A 16696-nucleotide genomic window follows, 5' to 3' on the forward strand; every position below is an offset into this window, starting at 1 on the left:
TTTGGGACTGCAAGCCATATTCTATAATTCTTGGTCTAGCTGAATGAACGGGACTCTCCAAATACATATGTTTACATATTTTAAAAATATTATCAATGAAAAACTGGCACATCCTTAGGGAATGACAATCTAGGCACCTCTTTCACAATCAACACTTCACCTTTACCTGAGGTTACCTGCCCAAGGATCAAAGTGCATTACCTTAAGGCTTCTTTTGCAAGAGATCTTGAAATTTCAAACAAACAGCGTCACAAACTACTGTATTTTTCGCTCTATAACACGCACCTCACCTTAACACGCACATCGTTTTTAGAGGAGGAAAACAAGGGCGGGGGGGGGGGATTCTGAATGAAACGGTGGTTGTATCATTTTTGTGCTTCATGCTGTGGCCACAGACATGTGATCTGATGGTGAATTTGGGGTGACCCAATGCAAAAATCCTGAGAATCCCTGTGGATTCATGCTTTGTAACCACATTTTTGCACCATTGCAGCCCCAGGCAACAGTGGGTGCGTGATTTTTTTGGTGCAGGCTGTAGCCATGGACATGCTATGTGATCTGATGGTGAATTTGGGGTGACCCAATACAGAGATCCTAAGGATCCATGTGGATCCATGCTTTGTAACTACATTTTAAGTGGGGAGGGAAGGAAAAACACAGAAGGGACAAGGAGCATGAGAGGGGTGTGCAGAGAAGCACCTGGCTAAGAATGCAGGAGAGGGATTTAACGGGAGGGAGGAAAGGCAGGCAAAAGTTCCCCCTCCACCCAAGCCAGCCCTCTCTCTCCCTCTCTCTCTCCCTCTCTCCCACCTGCATGTTTTCTGGCTGCCTGCGAGGAGCAGGGAGAGGAATTAGAAGGAAGGACGCTCTGCTTTCCCCTCTGCTTGCCTGGAGGGGAGGGGATTTGCCTGCTCTTTGTTCCGTTTGAGCAAACACAGCAACGAAACACAAGCGGGTGGGCAGTAAGACCCTGAGGCAGAATGCAGGAAAGAAGCAACTTCCTCTTTTCAGGTTTCCCTTCTCCGACACGCGATTTGATTTTTGCCTGATTTTTGTTCCTGCGCTCGCCCTAGTCGGCTCCAGGGACCACACATTCACTCAATAACACGCACAGACATTTCCCCTTCCTTTTTAGGAGAAAAAAAATCTGCGTGTTATAGAGAGAAAAATACGGTACTTTTCAGTGCCAGAGAATTTTTGCCTCTGGGAGAAGTACCTGAATGCTATACCACTGTACAAGCATGCAAAACCCTTTTGGCTGCACAGGTCAGATCCTTAACAAGCCAAATTTGAAAGGGTTTAAATCCTGCTCGGGAAGGGGTTTGCATTGGAACTGCAGCTAAAAGGAAGGGGGAAACCCAAAGTTATAGCAAGGGGTTTCGTCCAGCTTAGCACTGGGTTTGGCCTCACAGCTTGCAAACGCAGGCAAGCATCAAAACAAGTTGGTCGGATCACTCAGACTCTGCTTCTATTTTACTAGAACCCCAAGTCCCACCAGTCAGAATTTGGTGCAACACAGCGACTTGTCCATGCGCATGTGAAATACATAGGGTGGCAATCAATGCTAGTCCTGCTCACAGCTGAATTTAGTGGGCATGGCTAGCATAGGTTTATTAATTGCAGTGGGTTTACTCTCAGCTGGACTTCGTTGAATACAACCCATACACGTTCTCTTGAGGCAAAGAGTTCCCCTGAGCATGTGTTTAGCCAAGAAATTTGTTTTCAGGACTGGAACTGAGCTCATAGTCATAGTTAACTCCTGGTTTCCCCAACATTTTATTCATTTTAGCAGTGTACTTAAGGAAAGAAATAAAGGGCACTTCTGTTGCTATTGTTAAACAATCAGAACACTTTATTGATCTACTGCAAATCTTGCAAAGATCCACCACTAGAGATCCTGATCTGTAACAAATGTGTCTGTTCCTCCTGCTCATTGTGTGGGTTTCCATGATTAAAAACACACACAACTGAAATATGGTGGCTGGCCGTGACTGGCGCAGTGGCCGCCTCAATCAGCTGAATACAATGAACAAGGCAGCTGCTCTACTAATTTAAATCGACTGGAGGAACAAGATGGTATAACTTAAATCAACTTAAGAAAAGGTATAGTTTGAAATGGTAGCAAATTCTGGTTTGGAAGCATATGCTGACTTATTCATCTGGCTATTATTTTTGATTGAACTGATAGAAAATAGAAGTGACATCTCCCCATTATCATACCGCATAGCCAACTTCAATTTGTGTTTGCAAATGTCGATCTCATGATAAGGAAGCTGGCACTGTTTTTTATTTTTTATTTTGCTAGGTTGCAGAGTAGAGGAAGAGCAGGAGGTCCATTGCTCTGGCTCTCCCAATCCACTTTAGATTCCACCTCTCGTCCAACTGTTTCCATCCCAAAAAGGTCTTATAAGAACTCTGAGACTTTAAGAGGAGGTTCCTGAGTCTGCTTGGGTCCCCTTTTCCCCTCAGTTTCTTCTTCCATTGGTGCCATGCCTCTTAGATTAAGGCACAGACTGTCCTCCTTTTATTATTGATCTGTAAGCTGCTCTGGGAACATTTTTGGCAGAATAGCAGGGCAAAATACATTGCATTAAAAAGTAATAAATATGTATTTATGCATTTACTGCAGTTCTCAAGCCCGGCAACCAAATTTCCTTCTCCCTTTCATAATTAGTACAAAAGGAGTGGGAATAGAGAACATTTTCGGGAGGAGCCATAACTCATAACAGTACTCTCATTCCTTATCCCAAGCAACTGATGTTCAGTGCCAATACTGAAGGTAGGGCGTAGTCATAATGACTAGAAGCCATTGATAGCCTTATCTTCTATGAATCTGTCCAGTTGGTGTCCCTCACTGCCTCTTGTTAGAACAAATCCCATAGTTCCAGCTATGCGTTGTATGAAGAAGTACTGCCTAAACTGAAAAGCCCCAAATGCTATAAGCTTTCCTTACAGGGGAGCTGCTCCAGCCCACTGACCCCATTGCTTGCCCCTTTCTGAACATTCCCCAGCTGAACAGAGTCTTCCAAGTACAAAATATATCTGTATACTGGCAGTTTTACATGCCAAAGGTCCCAGGTTCCATCCTTAGCAGAGTCTTTGCCCATGGAGGATGCTGTGTTGGCAAAGGAGAGCTGCTGGTGGTCACAACGGACAGACCTGAGCTAAATGAGTCAGTGGCCTGAAAAAGGCAGGTTCATCTGCTGATATTTCTCTTGCCACCAATGTAGGTGTTTTTAAGAAGTCTTGTGATGACAGTCCTGGTACAGCTCAGAAATCCCTCCATAAATTAGTTTCATTTCCACCATTAGTTTCATTTCCAACATTAACCAGGAGAAAACGTCCAGATTTTGAAAGCAACAAATTGCTCCTCAAACGTTTTCTGGAATGTAAAATATGGTTTTTATTAAAGGTACTAAAACAGCTTTCTGTTGAATTGAGAGGATACTGTATTCCAAAAAGTTAATGGTTTGAGGATAGAATTATTTTGACTTCCTGATATACCCATCCGTCCCCATGTCCAACCAGAGTAATTCCTTCCCACCCTACATTTTGGAGCCATCAACTTTTGGCTTCCTTCTGGCGTAGTGCAATAAATGAACAAATATCACCTGCGCAGAAGTGGTGTGAATGGAAGGAAAGGAGTAGCGCAAGGTACAGCGGTTGGCAAGAAGCTGCTCAGCTCATTGTTGCTACAGGTGGAATTGCCAAGTGGGACTGAGCAGCTGACATGCTCAGATTTCAGGACACTGACTTGAAGACTGCATAGGATACAAATAGCACGATTGTGTGTGTGGCTAGCTCTTCTACCTTCTGCTTCAGATAATTCATGGCACTGACTACTAGCCTTACATTGCATCAAGGCTATTGGTCCATTGGGTCAGTAGGGTCATTGGCAGCAGCTCTCCACTCGAGGGTTTTGGGCGAGAGTCTTCCAGGAGAAGCTGGAGATGCCAGGGACTGAACTTGGGACCTTCTGCTAAACATGTGCTACATTGCGGAGTTATTGCTGTTTCCCTAATATTTAACATTTGGCATAGCAACCAAAGAGTTCAGAGTCTTCACCTGCATTACCACACTATAATCCTTATCACAACCCTGTAAAGTAGGTCAGCAGTATTATCCCCCCAACTGCTGATTGGGGATTGATGGTCCTGATGAAAGTGCATGGTATTTATTGAGAGGTACCAATCATTGCATGATCTTGCATCAACAAATAACAGAAATAAGAACAAATTTTGGCCACTTGTGAAAGGTTTTTGATTAGTCCTGAGATTTACAACTCACTACAGTGGTGCCTCGCAAGACGAAAAGAATCCGTTCTGTGATTCTCTTCGTCTAGCGTTTTTTTTTTCGTCTTGCAAAGCAAGCCCATTGACGGATTAGCGGATTAGCACTATTAGCGGCTTTTAGCTGCTTTTAGTGTCTTATCTGCTGATCGGATCGGCTGATAAGCGGCTTAGAAAAAGGGAGGGGGGAAGGGGGGGAAAAACCAGCAGGAACTCGCAAGACATTGTCATCTTGCGAAGCAAGCCCATAGGAGATTCGTTTTGCGAAGCACCTCCAAAACGGAAAACTATTTTGTCTAGCGAGTTTTCCGTCTTGCGAGGCATTCGTCTTGCGGGGCACCACTGTATTTACTGATTTTCTAGACATTTATTGTAAGTGTGTGTGTGTGTTTTACTGTTATGGACTGTTGAGGGGACAGCCTTTGGGTAACAAGGTGTTTTATGGAGGATTTATAGTCTTTAGTTTTAATGTACAGCAATTCACATACTTGCCCGAGTGGCATACACTGTGAGCATATACAGACAACAATTCTGCCACACATATTACCACATTGGCTGCTGATGTGTGGCAGTGTTGAGACAGATTGAAAGATACCATGGGCTGCTCTCCATAGACTCAGTGATGTTTAGATGCGCGCATCCTGCTTTGCAGAGGGTGGCACTAGATTACCCTCAGGATCCCTTCTAACTCTACAATTCTATATATAATTGTGATCTATTAAGTCTCTCTTGAGTTTTGGAATTTATTTATTTTTTTACTTTTTTTCTTAAGAGACTATGAAGATGCCTTTTCAGAGTTCATATATTAAATGCTGAATAGGTCGCAGTCTACAAGTTGCAGAAAACTGAAATGGAAATTACGTTTAGTGGCTGAAAGTGCTGTGAAGAGGATGCTAAACACTGGTATTTGCAGGAAACAGAGCTTTCTTTTAATGAAATGGCTTTTTAAAGCAACCCTTTGCACGTGAGTGGCATAGCAGGTAAATATGATGATAAAGTACATTCTAGAATCTAGATATCTTACAGAAACTCACAAGATTGCACTTACTGGAAACAATGTTATTTTCCCCCTACAAGTTACATAAAAAATTGAACTGAACAATTATTACGTGTATGTGTTGCATTCTGGACAGTTTGCTCATCAAAGCCATCACTGTGTTCTTCAGAAGGCATTTCCATGCTCTAAGTTATCATCTTAACCCTTAACTCTCCACTACTGCTTGCTGAATTTATTTTTACATTTGCAAACTAAAAAAAGGATCCAAAGCAAACTCTGGAGTGAGACATTCCATCCCAAATTAGTGGAATTAAAAATCAGCCATGCTAGCACTCCCTTATTAGGATAGTTACACAAATTTTCCTATAACTTAAAACATGACCTGTACCTGAGAAAACTTTAATCAAAATACTGCTTCACTAACTTATTCCCAAACCTGAAACTGAAGAATACAAATGAAGTCTCTGGCATTTCACGAAAGTTCACTTTCAGATAGGCAATGGTATTTCGCACTTCTTAAAGTAGTGCTATCACGTATTGGAAGGCAAATGTTAACTTTGAATTTGTGGCTGTAGCTGATGCAAAGCACCTTTACCGAAAAACAACCTTCTTTGCAAAGTTCTGTTTGGAGACAAGTTTTAAGTGCTGGAAAGCAATGTGGCATGTGGAAAATTAAGAATAAAAAGGGCATGTGAAATATGTATTAATGAGTTTACTGACTGTGTGCTGCAAAACTATTGGACAGCCATGTAAAATGGCATCTTTAATAAGAAGGAAACAAAGAAGTCCTAAATCATTCTAGTAATGATGTATGGAAGTGAGAGCTGGACCACAAAGAAGGCTGATGGCTGAAGAATTGATGCTTTTGAATTATGGTGCTGGAAGAGACTCTTGAGAGTCCCATGGACTGCAAGAAGATCAAACCTATCCATTCTGAAGGAAATCAGCCCTGAGTGCTCACTGGAAGGACAGATCCTGAAGCTCCAATACTTTGGCCACCTCATGAGAAGAGAAGACTCCCTGGAAAAGACCCTGATGCTGGGAAAGATGGAGTTCACAAGGAGAAGGGGATGACAGAGGACGAGGTGGTTGGACAGTGTTCTCGAAGCTACCAGCATGAGTTTGACCAAACTGTGGGAGGCAGTGGAGGACAGGAGTGCCTGGCGTGCTCTGGTCCATGGGGTCACGAAGAGTCGGACATGACTAAATGACTAAACAACAACAACAACAACAATTGTTCTAGGCAGCCAAGTAGGTGGATGCTTTTTCTATTGCTGACAAAATCAACATCCTACAGAGAACAAAGCTTTTTACCTTTGGCAGTAGGCTATGTATTGTGGACAATCTGTAGGGTGGGTTCTTCAAACACAGGTTTATGTTGCATCTGATCAGGAGGAGGTGGGGGATACAGAGCTAGGACATGGTGTCTGGTTTAGTCTGGCCTGCCTGTTGTGCTGCCTGCTTCCTGGCTCTGAATGCTAGAGTCCTCACCCCCGCCTCCAAAAACACTTCACAGCAGAGCGCATTAGAGTGGCACAGTCTTCTGTAGCTTGGACTTGACTTGCGGCGCGCTGACCACAGTGCATGGCTACTGTTGCTCTGTACGAGATTGTTTTGATTTTAATAATGGTCTGCCAGCTTTTGCGACATGCTCCGGTCGGCTGCCGTAGTGCTAAGTGCTTTCCCATTAAGACATTTGTGGCTATGCATGTACTATTTATTTTAAACTGTGTTTAATGCTGCATTTTAAATGGTTGAATCCTGGCCTGAGTCCTTATAGTGAAGGGCTTGCAATAATAATAATAATAATAATAATAATAATAATAATAATAATAGCACGTTTCCAAGCAGTGTGCTCATAATGTGCCATACTATAACCTCGATGCCATTATGTTCCCAAGTATAGTCTAGGTCATCAAGGCTTGTGGCAGATATATGAACCAACCCCAGGCCCAGGTATGCAGAAGCAAGCATAAGCTGTGCTCAAGATAGGAAAGTGTGTCAGAGGCAGCTTAGATATCAGGGCTAGGGCTTAAAGAAAGAGATAAATAGCTGTGCCTTTGAGATTGGTGCTAGTGGACTGGAGTAGTCTCTGAGTAAAAGGGCTAGTAAATAATACTAAATAATACTGTGTGTATGTGTATTATCTACCAGCATTTTAGATTGCTTTTACTCGTTTTTATATTTGGTTTACTGTTCGTTTTGTAAGTCACTTCGAGTTACTTTGTAAAAACAAAGCAACTAATGCAATCCAAATCAGGGTGTTCACTGCAGAAACGTGCCTTAAAAAACAAAGAGCTCCAGGTGATATGAACAAATAAACTAAGCTCCAAGGAAAAGATGAGAGAGATCCCTTTGAGAGTACCACTATCTGGTGGTATATTTCTTAATTCTCTCAAATATGGTGATCAGTCAGATTCTGAGTGTAAGCAAAAAAAGGCTGATTCATAATCCATATCCATGCATTAATGCATGTGTGAAATGGCTATCACAAATCAAACACTGCAACATAACTTTCCTGTCAATGCACACGGATTTCAGGGGCGAAAATATGCTTTTAAAAGAGAAGCACTGTTCATAGTCAGTTGGTCAAATCAGCTGTGCATGTCTTTGCTTTGCTAAACAAACAAGCAAGCAAACAAACAAACAAACAAACAAACAAACAAACCATGATTGCTCGTTTTGCTATAGGGGGTGGTGAAGTCTACTTTTTCCACTAAATGAAGTGTCTCCAAACACAAAAGAGAGAGAAGCACTAAATACAAAAGAGCAAAAAGAGAGGCAAGCTCTGGATAGTACAGAAAAATAGTGGGACGTTTAATAAAAGAGTAAGTTGCCCAAGATAGATTGGGAGTTTCTTATGTGTCTAAGGAATTTTTGTTCCTGTTTTGAAAACATTTAGGGAAGTGAATATACCTTATACACATAGGTGAGCTCCACACCTCTGTGCTGTATGGAGTCAGTCTTAAACTGTTGCTTTCATCTATTCTCCTACTGCTTCCGCTTTCCCCCTCTGCTCTATACACTACGCAGATTTGAAGGACCGTGTACGAAGATAGCAATAATATGCGGCACACAGTACAGAACTTTCCAAACTCTGTCGCGACACATAGGTGTGTCGCTCCTTCTGGGGGCTGGAAAACTGGTTTGCTAGTAAAACTGTATTACTGTATTGCAAAAGGATACATGTCTAAAAAGTGTGCCAACAACATGAGAAGTTTGGAAAGCTCTGGCATAGTGCCCAAAGGCTTGAGCAGACTTGCTCATTTAAGATCTTGGTTGAAATCTGGCCATTTTACCAAAAGCAAAAAAATAAAATAAAAATATTATGAGGCTTCCTAACATCTGCCACATCTGTTTTGGCTTAGACAAATTGTGCTTACACAGTTCTGAAGTTCACTATTAGCACTTAACTGATGCACACATTTTGCCCGTGCATGTGAATATACAAGCATGCATACAGATAAATTAGAGAAGCACGATTAGAACAGTAGAATGGTACCTCGGTTTAAGAACAGCCCCGTTTACGAGCGATTCGGTTTACAAACTCTGCAAAACCGGAAGTAGTGTCCCAGTTTGCGAACTTTACCTTGGTCTAAGAACAGAATCTGAACGGTGGAAGGGCACCGGCGGTGGGAGGCCTCATTAGGGGAAGTATGCCTCGGTTTAAGAACCGTTTCGGTTTAAGAACGGACTTCCGGAACGGACTTAAGTTCGTAAACCGAGATACCACTGTAGATGTAAAATTCCTGGGGGGAAAGCGAGGCAGCACTCCCTGAGTAAGGTGGCAAGCCAGTTGCAGGTGTGCATGCAGGAAGCAGAGTATATCGTCCTATTTTGGCCAGCCTTCACGCCTGGTCTTAGCACTGAAACAACCTTAGTTGCCCTGACCGATGAGAGAGACTGCAGTGTGACCCTGTTGGCTCTCTTAGCGTCTTTCGACACCACTAACCATGCTGTCCTTCTGGAATAACTCAAGAGTGGAAGTGGAGAGCACTGCCTTCTACTTGCAAGGCTGCAACCAGAAAGCAGCACTACGTGACTGTGGCTTCTGAGCCGGGGGGGGGGGGGTCCTGCAAAGGTCTATTCTGTCTCCTTTGCTATCTGACACGCAGCTGTTGAAAGTTGTCATCAGGATTCGGAGCACAGTGTCACCAATATCCTGATGACACAAAGCACTCTCTCTCCCCATTCCATCCAAATCAGAAAGTTCTATGTTGAACCATTGCCCAGAAGCAGTGATGTGCTAGATTAAGGGCCAATAACCTGAGGCAGAAACCCGATAAGATGGAAGTGCAGTGCGTGGCTAGGTGCTTTTTCTAGGAACCTGCTCTAGAAGGAGCTTCTCGACCCTTGAAGGAGCAGGTTCATAGCCTGGGGGTACTCCTGGATTCCTGTCAATGGAGCCCCCGATTGATAGGAGAGCTTATGCCCAGCTTGGGCTTGTTTGGCAGCAGTGGCTGTTCTTGGACTTGGGATAGCCTGGCCTCAGTAGCCATCTCCAGCTTGGGCCACTGCAATGTACTTTACAGCAGGTTGCCCTTGAAGGAGGCATGGGAGCTTCAACTAGTGCAGAAAGTGGCTTTCAGGTTGGTGGAAGTACTGCACCGACTCTCTGTGAATTACAGGGGCCAATTCAAGGTGATGTACTGATGCGCACAGCTCTAAATGGCTTGGGATCCAAGGGTCTACACGATATCCCCCACAACACACACAAATCAACCATCTTGGGCTTTATGGTGGACAAAGGAGGCCCTGTTACTGGTGCTGCTACTGTTGTCTGGCTGCTGCTGACTTGACACACGGCCTTCTTGGTAGTTGTTCTCCGATGATGGAATACCCTTTCAGACATATGTCCCCTCCCTTATTAACATTTAGGCAGAACTTAAAAACATTTCTCTATACCCAGCAATTGATGGATACTTGATTCTATTTTTTAAAAATGAATTCCTTTTTCTGTTTTGTTGTTTGGTACCCAGGTGACTTTAGGAGGAAGGGCAGGAAAATAAATATAAATAGATAGATGATATATAAATCCTCCAGCTGTTATTGCAGCTGACTTTGTCCTTTTGGAGTTTGTTTCAGCCTTAAAAAGAAGACTAGTTATTTATACTTACTGTGTGGAGAAAAGGTAGTTAGCATTTGAAAAATGATTTAACACATTACCCCACCCCACCCCCGCAATTCCAAAAGTTAATTGGATCATTCCAATAGATCACCGCTAAAATGAATGTATATGAGTTGGGTTAATTACACAGTGTTAGAAACAAAAAACGAACAGTGCAACATTAGACATAGCTATACCATTATTTGCAATAAATGTTAACTCTAAATAAGTGCAACCTGTCCACAAATACTTGCTAAAGGACTACTTCAAAATAAAGTTTGATGGGTAAAAACATGAAGAAAAAAATTCTCCAGGAGAATTTTTTTTTTAATAAGTACCAGCACTCATTTAGAGTTTGGGATTTGTGAAAGAAAGCTTTAAAAGGAGCAAACCTGATTGGCTGTGGCTGTTGCGGCGAAGGGGACACTTGTTGCAGGAGTTGTTGCTGCAGAGACAGTGGCGGACGTAGCGCTGTGCATCATGGGTACTTTCAGGAGGGGAGCCATGGAAGCAATGAACAGGAGTGTGTAGCATTATGGCAATGGCAGTGGAATTTTGGCATGGTGAATATCAGAGCAGCAGCAGCAGCAAGCCATCATGGGTTAAACCAGCAGATGGCATGCAATCACAATGCAAAGCAAGAAAGCGTGGCAGAGAAATAAAACAAAAGGGAAAATAGCTTATTACAGGTACAATTTAAAGGAAGAATGTCACAGTTATCAACGATTCCCAGAAAAGAATTATTAATTTGTGGTTTTGGTATTTTTTATTTAATAATGCTTTCATGAAAATGGCCAGTTTGTTTATGGAAAAGCTGGCGTGGTTTCCCCCTAAAATAACAAAGGTGTCCTAGTAGGGGGTTCTCTGTCAAAGTTTAAAAGCCAAGGATGATATCCAGTGACGTCAGCCCCCAGACTTCCCCCTCCTACCCTCTTCTCTTCAGTGCCTGCCCCCCCCCCCAGTGCTCCCCAAATCTGCTCTGGAAGGTTATGGACCCTCAAGAGCAGATAGAGGGCACAGGGGGGTGGCAGGGAGTGGGGTCCCATCACATTCATTAGGCATCACCCCAAACCAGAACTACTGGTATTTGGAATTCATTTATTTTTTACAAAAACAAACAAACCTAGTTTTCTAAAAAGCCCAATTGCCTGGCTCTGAAGGTGCTCCTGAACAGGCAGCAGACACCTCTATCTGCAGAATGAAGGTTATTCCCCAGTTCCTGCCTAAGGCTGTTTCAGAAAAGTCCCTAACCCTCCAGAAGGTGTTTTCTGGAGGAATACAGGAGGGATGTATCAAGAACGAGAGTGCGGAAAAGCTCCATTCCCTCGCATTTCTCAAACCCTCTGCCTAGCAAACTTTCCCGTCACTGTCCTAGAAATTACGATCCTAGAAACTGAATTTTGGGCCGATCTGCTCTCACCTTCTGCCTGCCTGCCCGCATGTGACAATGTTCTGACACCTGCTTCTTGTCATCTTTACCAAAACCTGCTCTTATATATGAGCAGCTGGTACTGAAATCCTTAGGCAAGCCTGTGATCATATTACTCTTAAACTACTGGATTCACCTCTGTGTCCATTTCTGTCACCTCTTCCCACTTTGGAAAGAGAGAAGTCTTCCAAAATAAGTGCTCCTCCCAGATGTTATGACTACATCATTACTCTGTTTTAGGCTAAAAAAACCATGCACACTTGCAAGGAAGCCCCACAGAATATAATGGAACATATTACCCCTAACTGCATATAGGATGGTGGTTCCTGAAGTAACCCTCCGTCATTTTCTATTGCCACCTCTGACCCCCAATATCTGGTTCAGGAGCAATACATGTCATGTGGGTCTTGCTCAACTTCTGTTCCCATCAGTTTTGTCCTGCAGCCTTTTCTGCTTTATTGGCCGAGGGAGCCGGCGTACAGCTTCCGGGTCATGTGGCCAGCATGACTAAGCCGCTTCTGGTGAACCAGAGCAGTGCATGGAAACACCGTTTACCTTCCCGCCGGAGTAGTACCTATTTATCTACTTGCACTCTGATGTGCTTTCGAACTGCTAGGTTGGCAGGAGCAGGGACCGAGCAACGGGCGCTCACCCCGTCACGGGGATTCAAACCGCTGACCTTCTGATCGGCAAGTCCTAGGCTCAGTGGTTTAACCCACAGCGCCACCCGTGTCCCAATATTTCTTTAGGGTACTGCAAAAATGCACGCACAATGTGCAAAGTCTTACTTTCCGGGGCTTCCTAACACACTCCCTCGCCTATTTCTACTTCAGGTCCTGGTAGGGTCCTCTAGCCATAGCTGTCAATGTTTTCCTTTTTTAAAGGGAAATTCCCTTATTCCGAATAGGATTCCTCGCAAGAAAAGGGGAAAGTTGACAGCTATGCCTCTAGCTGCCTTATTCTCTCACTCCTCAAACATTCTTCACCTCCTCTCTTTTAAGTCCTTCAAAACACCGTACTTGCACTTAACTACATCCTTCCATCCATCTACCGTATTTTTCGTTCCATAGGGCACTCCGTCCCATAGGACGCACCTAGTTTTTTTGGGGGGAAATAAAGGGAAAAATTTTCCCCTTTATTTCCCCCCCAAAAGCTGGTCGGTGAAACAGAACCAGGTCGAGGAACAGCGGGATGGTGGCGCTGCGCCTCCCTGCTGTCCCCCGAGCTTGTGGGGCTGGCCGATGTCTGCCCCGCGCGAGGGGCGCTCTGCATCAGGGCGCCCTGCCCGCCGGGCGCCAGGCTGCTATCCGCAGCGTGGGGAGCCCTGCGGGGAACTCCTGTAAGGCTCCCCACGCTGTGGATGTCTGCCTGGCGCGGGGGGCGCTCTGCTTCAGGGCGCCCCTTGCGTTGGGCAGCAGGCTGCTATCCGCAGTGTGGGGAGCCTTGCGGGGAACTCCTGCAAGGCTCCCCATGCTGCAGATGTCTGCCCGGCGCGGGGGGCGCTCTGCTTCAGGGCGTCCCTCGCGCTGGGCAGCAGGCTGCTATCCGCAGCCTAGACATCCCTGCGGGACCTCCCGCAGGGCTGCCTAGGCTGTGGATGTCTTCCTGAAGCCTGGAGAGCGAGAGGGGTCGGTGCGCACCGAGAGGGGTCGGTGCGCACCGACCCCTCTCCCTCTCCAAGCTTCAGCAAAAGCCTGTATTCGCCCCATAGGACGCACCCAGATTTCCCCTTCATTTTTGGAGGGGGAAAAGTGCGTCCTATAGGGCGAAAAATACGGTATATAAAGTCAGGGTTTGGATGATTTAATCTTATTATAGAGACACGCATTTTAGCTACATGAAAGATGCAGCCCTGCAACCCACTAGCGCCATATGCATGGACAGCTGCTTATGCAGAAAACTGGCAATCACTGGCCATAGATTGATATAAAACTTGAGGTTTAGCGAACGGAATCAGTTTATGCTATCACACCGAAATAGGAGCACAACCTGCTTTATTTCCTTCTGAAATGGGAAAGGTACAATTATGAAAATGAAATAAACTTAATTCTGGTTTCTTATGTTCTTATATCAAGCTTACATGTTTTGTCTTTTGAAAAGACAAGCGATACTCATTCAATCCTTTAAATGTATCCTTTTGCTTTTTATGACTCTCGGACGAAATCTGATTTATTTCACTGTCTGTAACCATTTTCTGAGGGAGCTATTCTACACGAGGAGCTGGCATAAAGAAAGCTGGTGCGAGTTAAGCTGTTCAGCAGCTAAGCCAGCCTTACCTGGGCAAAGGGAAAACAGGCCTTTAGAATGGGGTTTCAGATACACCACATTTTTTGTTAGCTTAATTTATGCTGGGTTGTCCAGTCCCATGACTGAGCTGAACAGGGCTTAGGATTCAGTGTAATTGCCACCTCCCTGTTCCTGCCCCCAAAACCCCTCTTGTTCAAAGCTTTCACCAGCTTCAGATCCAGCTGTGACCTGGATGAGTCAAGGATGAGGGAATTAGGCTGACACAGTTCAGCTGGAGATCCACTGGATCCCAACCCACTCATCCTGGCAGATCTTGCTATAAGATTTAGCTAGTATATTATTTGATCCTGAGGAGGAAAGCAGTTTATTATGGTAATTTATTTTGGTTCAGTTTTATAGATAAATTGATCTCTTATCATAGCACATAGCAGAAGTTTGATTGCAAATGAGTAGTTCAAAGGCAACAGACATAATGAATATTCAGTATTAATTTGGGGAAAGTCTGCTGGGCAAACTCTAATTTTATTTTTTTTAAACCAGAAAGTGAAAACTTTTCAAATGTTTCAACTCTTAAGTCAGATATATTTTCAATCAAAGGAAAATATTCTTTAGGTCTAAATACTTTTCTCTACTTTTTATTGCAAGTATTAAAATTAGGATTTCTGGGAAACGCCAATAAAACTTTCTCACAACACAGCAAAAAGAAGAAACAGGCACACCACTATGAAACTTTAGAACACTAATGAAATTAGACTGCTTTTTCAATATCTTATGGTTTAATAATGCTAGCAATATAAAATATAGAAAAAGTTTTTTTTTCTTTTGAAAACAGAAAAGCAGCTTGGAATTCATGGTGTTTGTGCTTTTTGCAGTGGGATTGTCATAGCAAGTGATGTTGCATCTAAGCAGCAGGGTTTTTTGTTTCATTTTTTTTTTAACAATTAAGTTGAAAAATTTAACTGTTCAAGCAGAAGTCCAAATGGATCATCAGATTGAGTCAATTGTCTAAGTTATGTTTCAGTTCCTCAAAACAAAGGAAACTACAGAATACGATAAAAAAAGAGATCAATAAAGAAGTTTGAAACCTACCAATACTGGTAGCGGGTGTCATGCACAAAACTGACCCTGGGTGTCATGCAATGATAGGTGGAAAAAGTGAATAAAGGGAAGAAACAGGTTAGCTGTTTAGAGTTAACATTCAAAGTGAGATCCAAGCATCCCCAAGATAAGCCAAAGTTAGTTAAATACAATTTCAAAGAGATCATTCATAGCTTCTTTGCTGTTTTAAAACAGTTCTTCTTATAGTCACTCAACACATTGTGCACATTAATCAAAATCCATATGGCAGAGCCTTTCTTTAGCATTTCCTTTCAGCAACGGGAACTAACTCTTTAAAAAGCAATCACTTTGAATAGTCTAGGTTATCCAACAATGGTCTGTATCACGATCTACAACTCGCAGCTCTGTTTTAAGCCCCCAAAATGTACTACTGAGATAAACAAGATTACTTCAGGGCCAATATAGTTAATACTGCAGCCATGACAGACAGGAAATCTGTGCAGACAACACTTGGCAGTAAGTCCCATTGGACTCAGTGGGACTTCCTTCCAAATATGTATAGCATTGAGCTACCCTCCATCATTTAAACAATTTGCTTTACGTACAGGTAAGATAAATCAGGGTGTTTTATTTCTGCGTTTCACGTTCAAAGATAGTTTTTAGCTTGCAATGCCTATTCAGAAGGAAGCCCTATTGAATTTAATGGGACTTACTCCCAGGTAAGTGGGGTAAGGACTGCAGCCTAACAATGCAATTGCATAAATGTCTTCTCAAAACGAGATTGCACTGAGTTAAGCGGGACTTACTCCGAGCTATAGGATTGCAACCTAAAAGTATTAATACTCTACATTAACAAAGCTATTAAGTCTGCTTCACATTATACTCCTAAATACACTTACTAGAGAGTAAGTCCCACTGAACACAACGGAATACACTTCTAAGTAAACATGCATAGGACTGTGCTGTTAGTATGGGTGGGTTTCATTTTCGACCTGACGCAGTGCCTGGCGTACCATTATATTTTTTGTATTTTCTTTTGCATCTTTGCAATAACTCAGTGTTCCCTAGGGCCCTCGTAGTTAGGAGAAAATAGGCAGATGGGGGGGGGGGAAGGATCTGTATATGTAAAATGTTTTGAAATCCCAGCACGTCCTGCACTTCCATATACATTACCTACAGCTAGCTAGCTATGAAAGACCTTGCCTTGAAGGAACAACCTCCAGTGAATAATTCAATATTTCTATTATCATGCTCAATTAAAAAACCCCCAAGAAACGAGTATTTGACAAAAAATACTGCTGTTCCTTTGCAGATCATAAAGCAAACCAGGCACCAAATTACCAAATGACTATGCTAAAGGCATAGTAACTTTGCCTATAGCCCACAATCCATTTACTTTAATTCTTCTTACTGTGGAAGAATCAATGAGATGATTCTAGCATTTGTGGGCAGTGAATGGTAGCAGTAGTGGATCGTGCAGTATTGAAAAATGGAGACGGGAGCTACTCCGTATTTTTCACATGGCTTGGTTTAAAAAACAACCACAACCTCTTATGTATTTTCCCACA

General features: G+C 43.2%; 1 protein-coding gene across 25 annotated transcripts in view; it reads right to left on the reverse strand.

The window, feature by feature from the left end:
* MBNL2 (muscleblind like splicing regulator 2) overlaps nt 1–16696 on the reverse strand; it is an 82479-nt gene that overhangs the window by 9429 nt on the left and 56354 nt on the right. For 8 of the 25 annotated variants that reach the window (XM_083501297.1, XM_083501281.1, XM_083501290.1 and 5 more), the window contains 2 exons: nt 15159–15194; nt 10786–10880 (listed from right to left, as the gene is read on the reverse strand). The exons of 9 other annotated variants lie outside the window; for them this stretch is intronic. In XM_083501297.1, the coding sequence (XP_083357423.1) occupies nt 10786–10880; nt 15159–15194 (131 nt within the window). The remainder of the gene's footprint in view (nt 1–10785; nt 10881–15158; nt 15195–16696) is intronic. 8 more of the 25 variants (XM_083501298.1, XM_083501294.1, XM_083501287.1 and 5 more) reach the window with 1 other exon arrangement.

This window comes from Podarcis liolepis, assembly GCF_965112155.1.
Source record: "Podarcis liolepis genome assembly, chromosome: 4".
Classification (NCBI taxonomy): domain Eukaryota; kingdom Metazoa; phylum Chordata; class Lepidosauria; order Squamata; family Lacertidae; genus Podarcis; species Podarcis liolepis.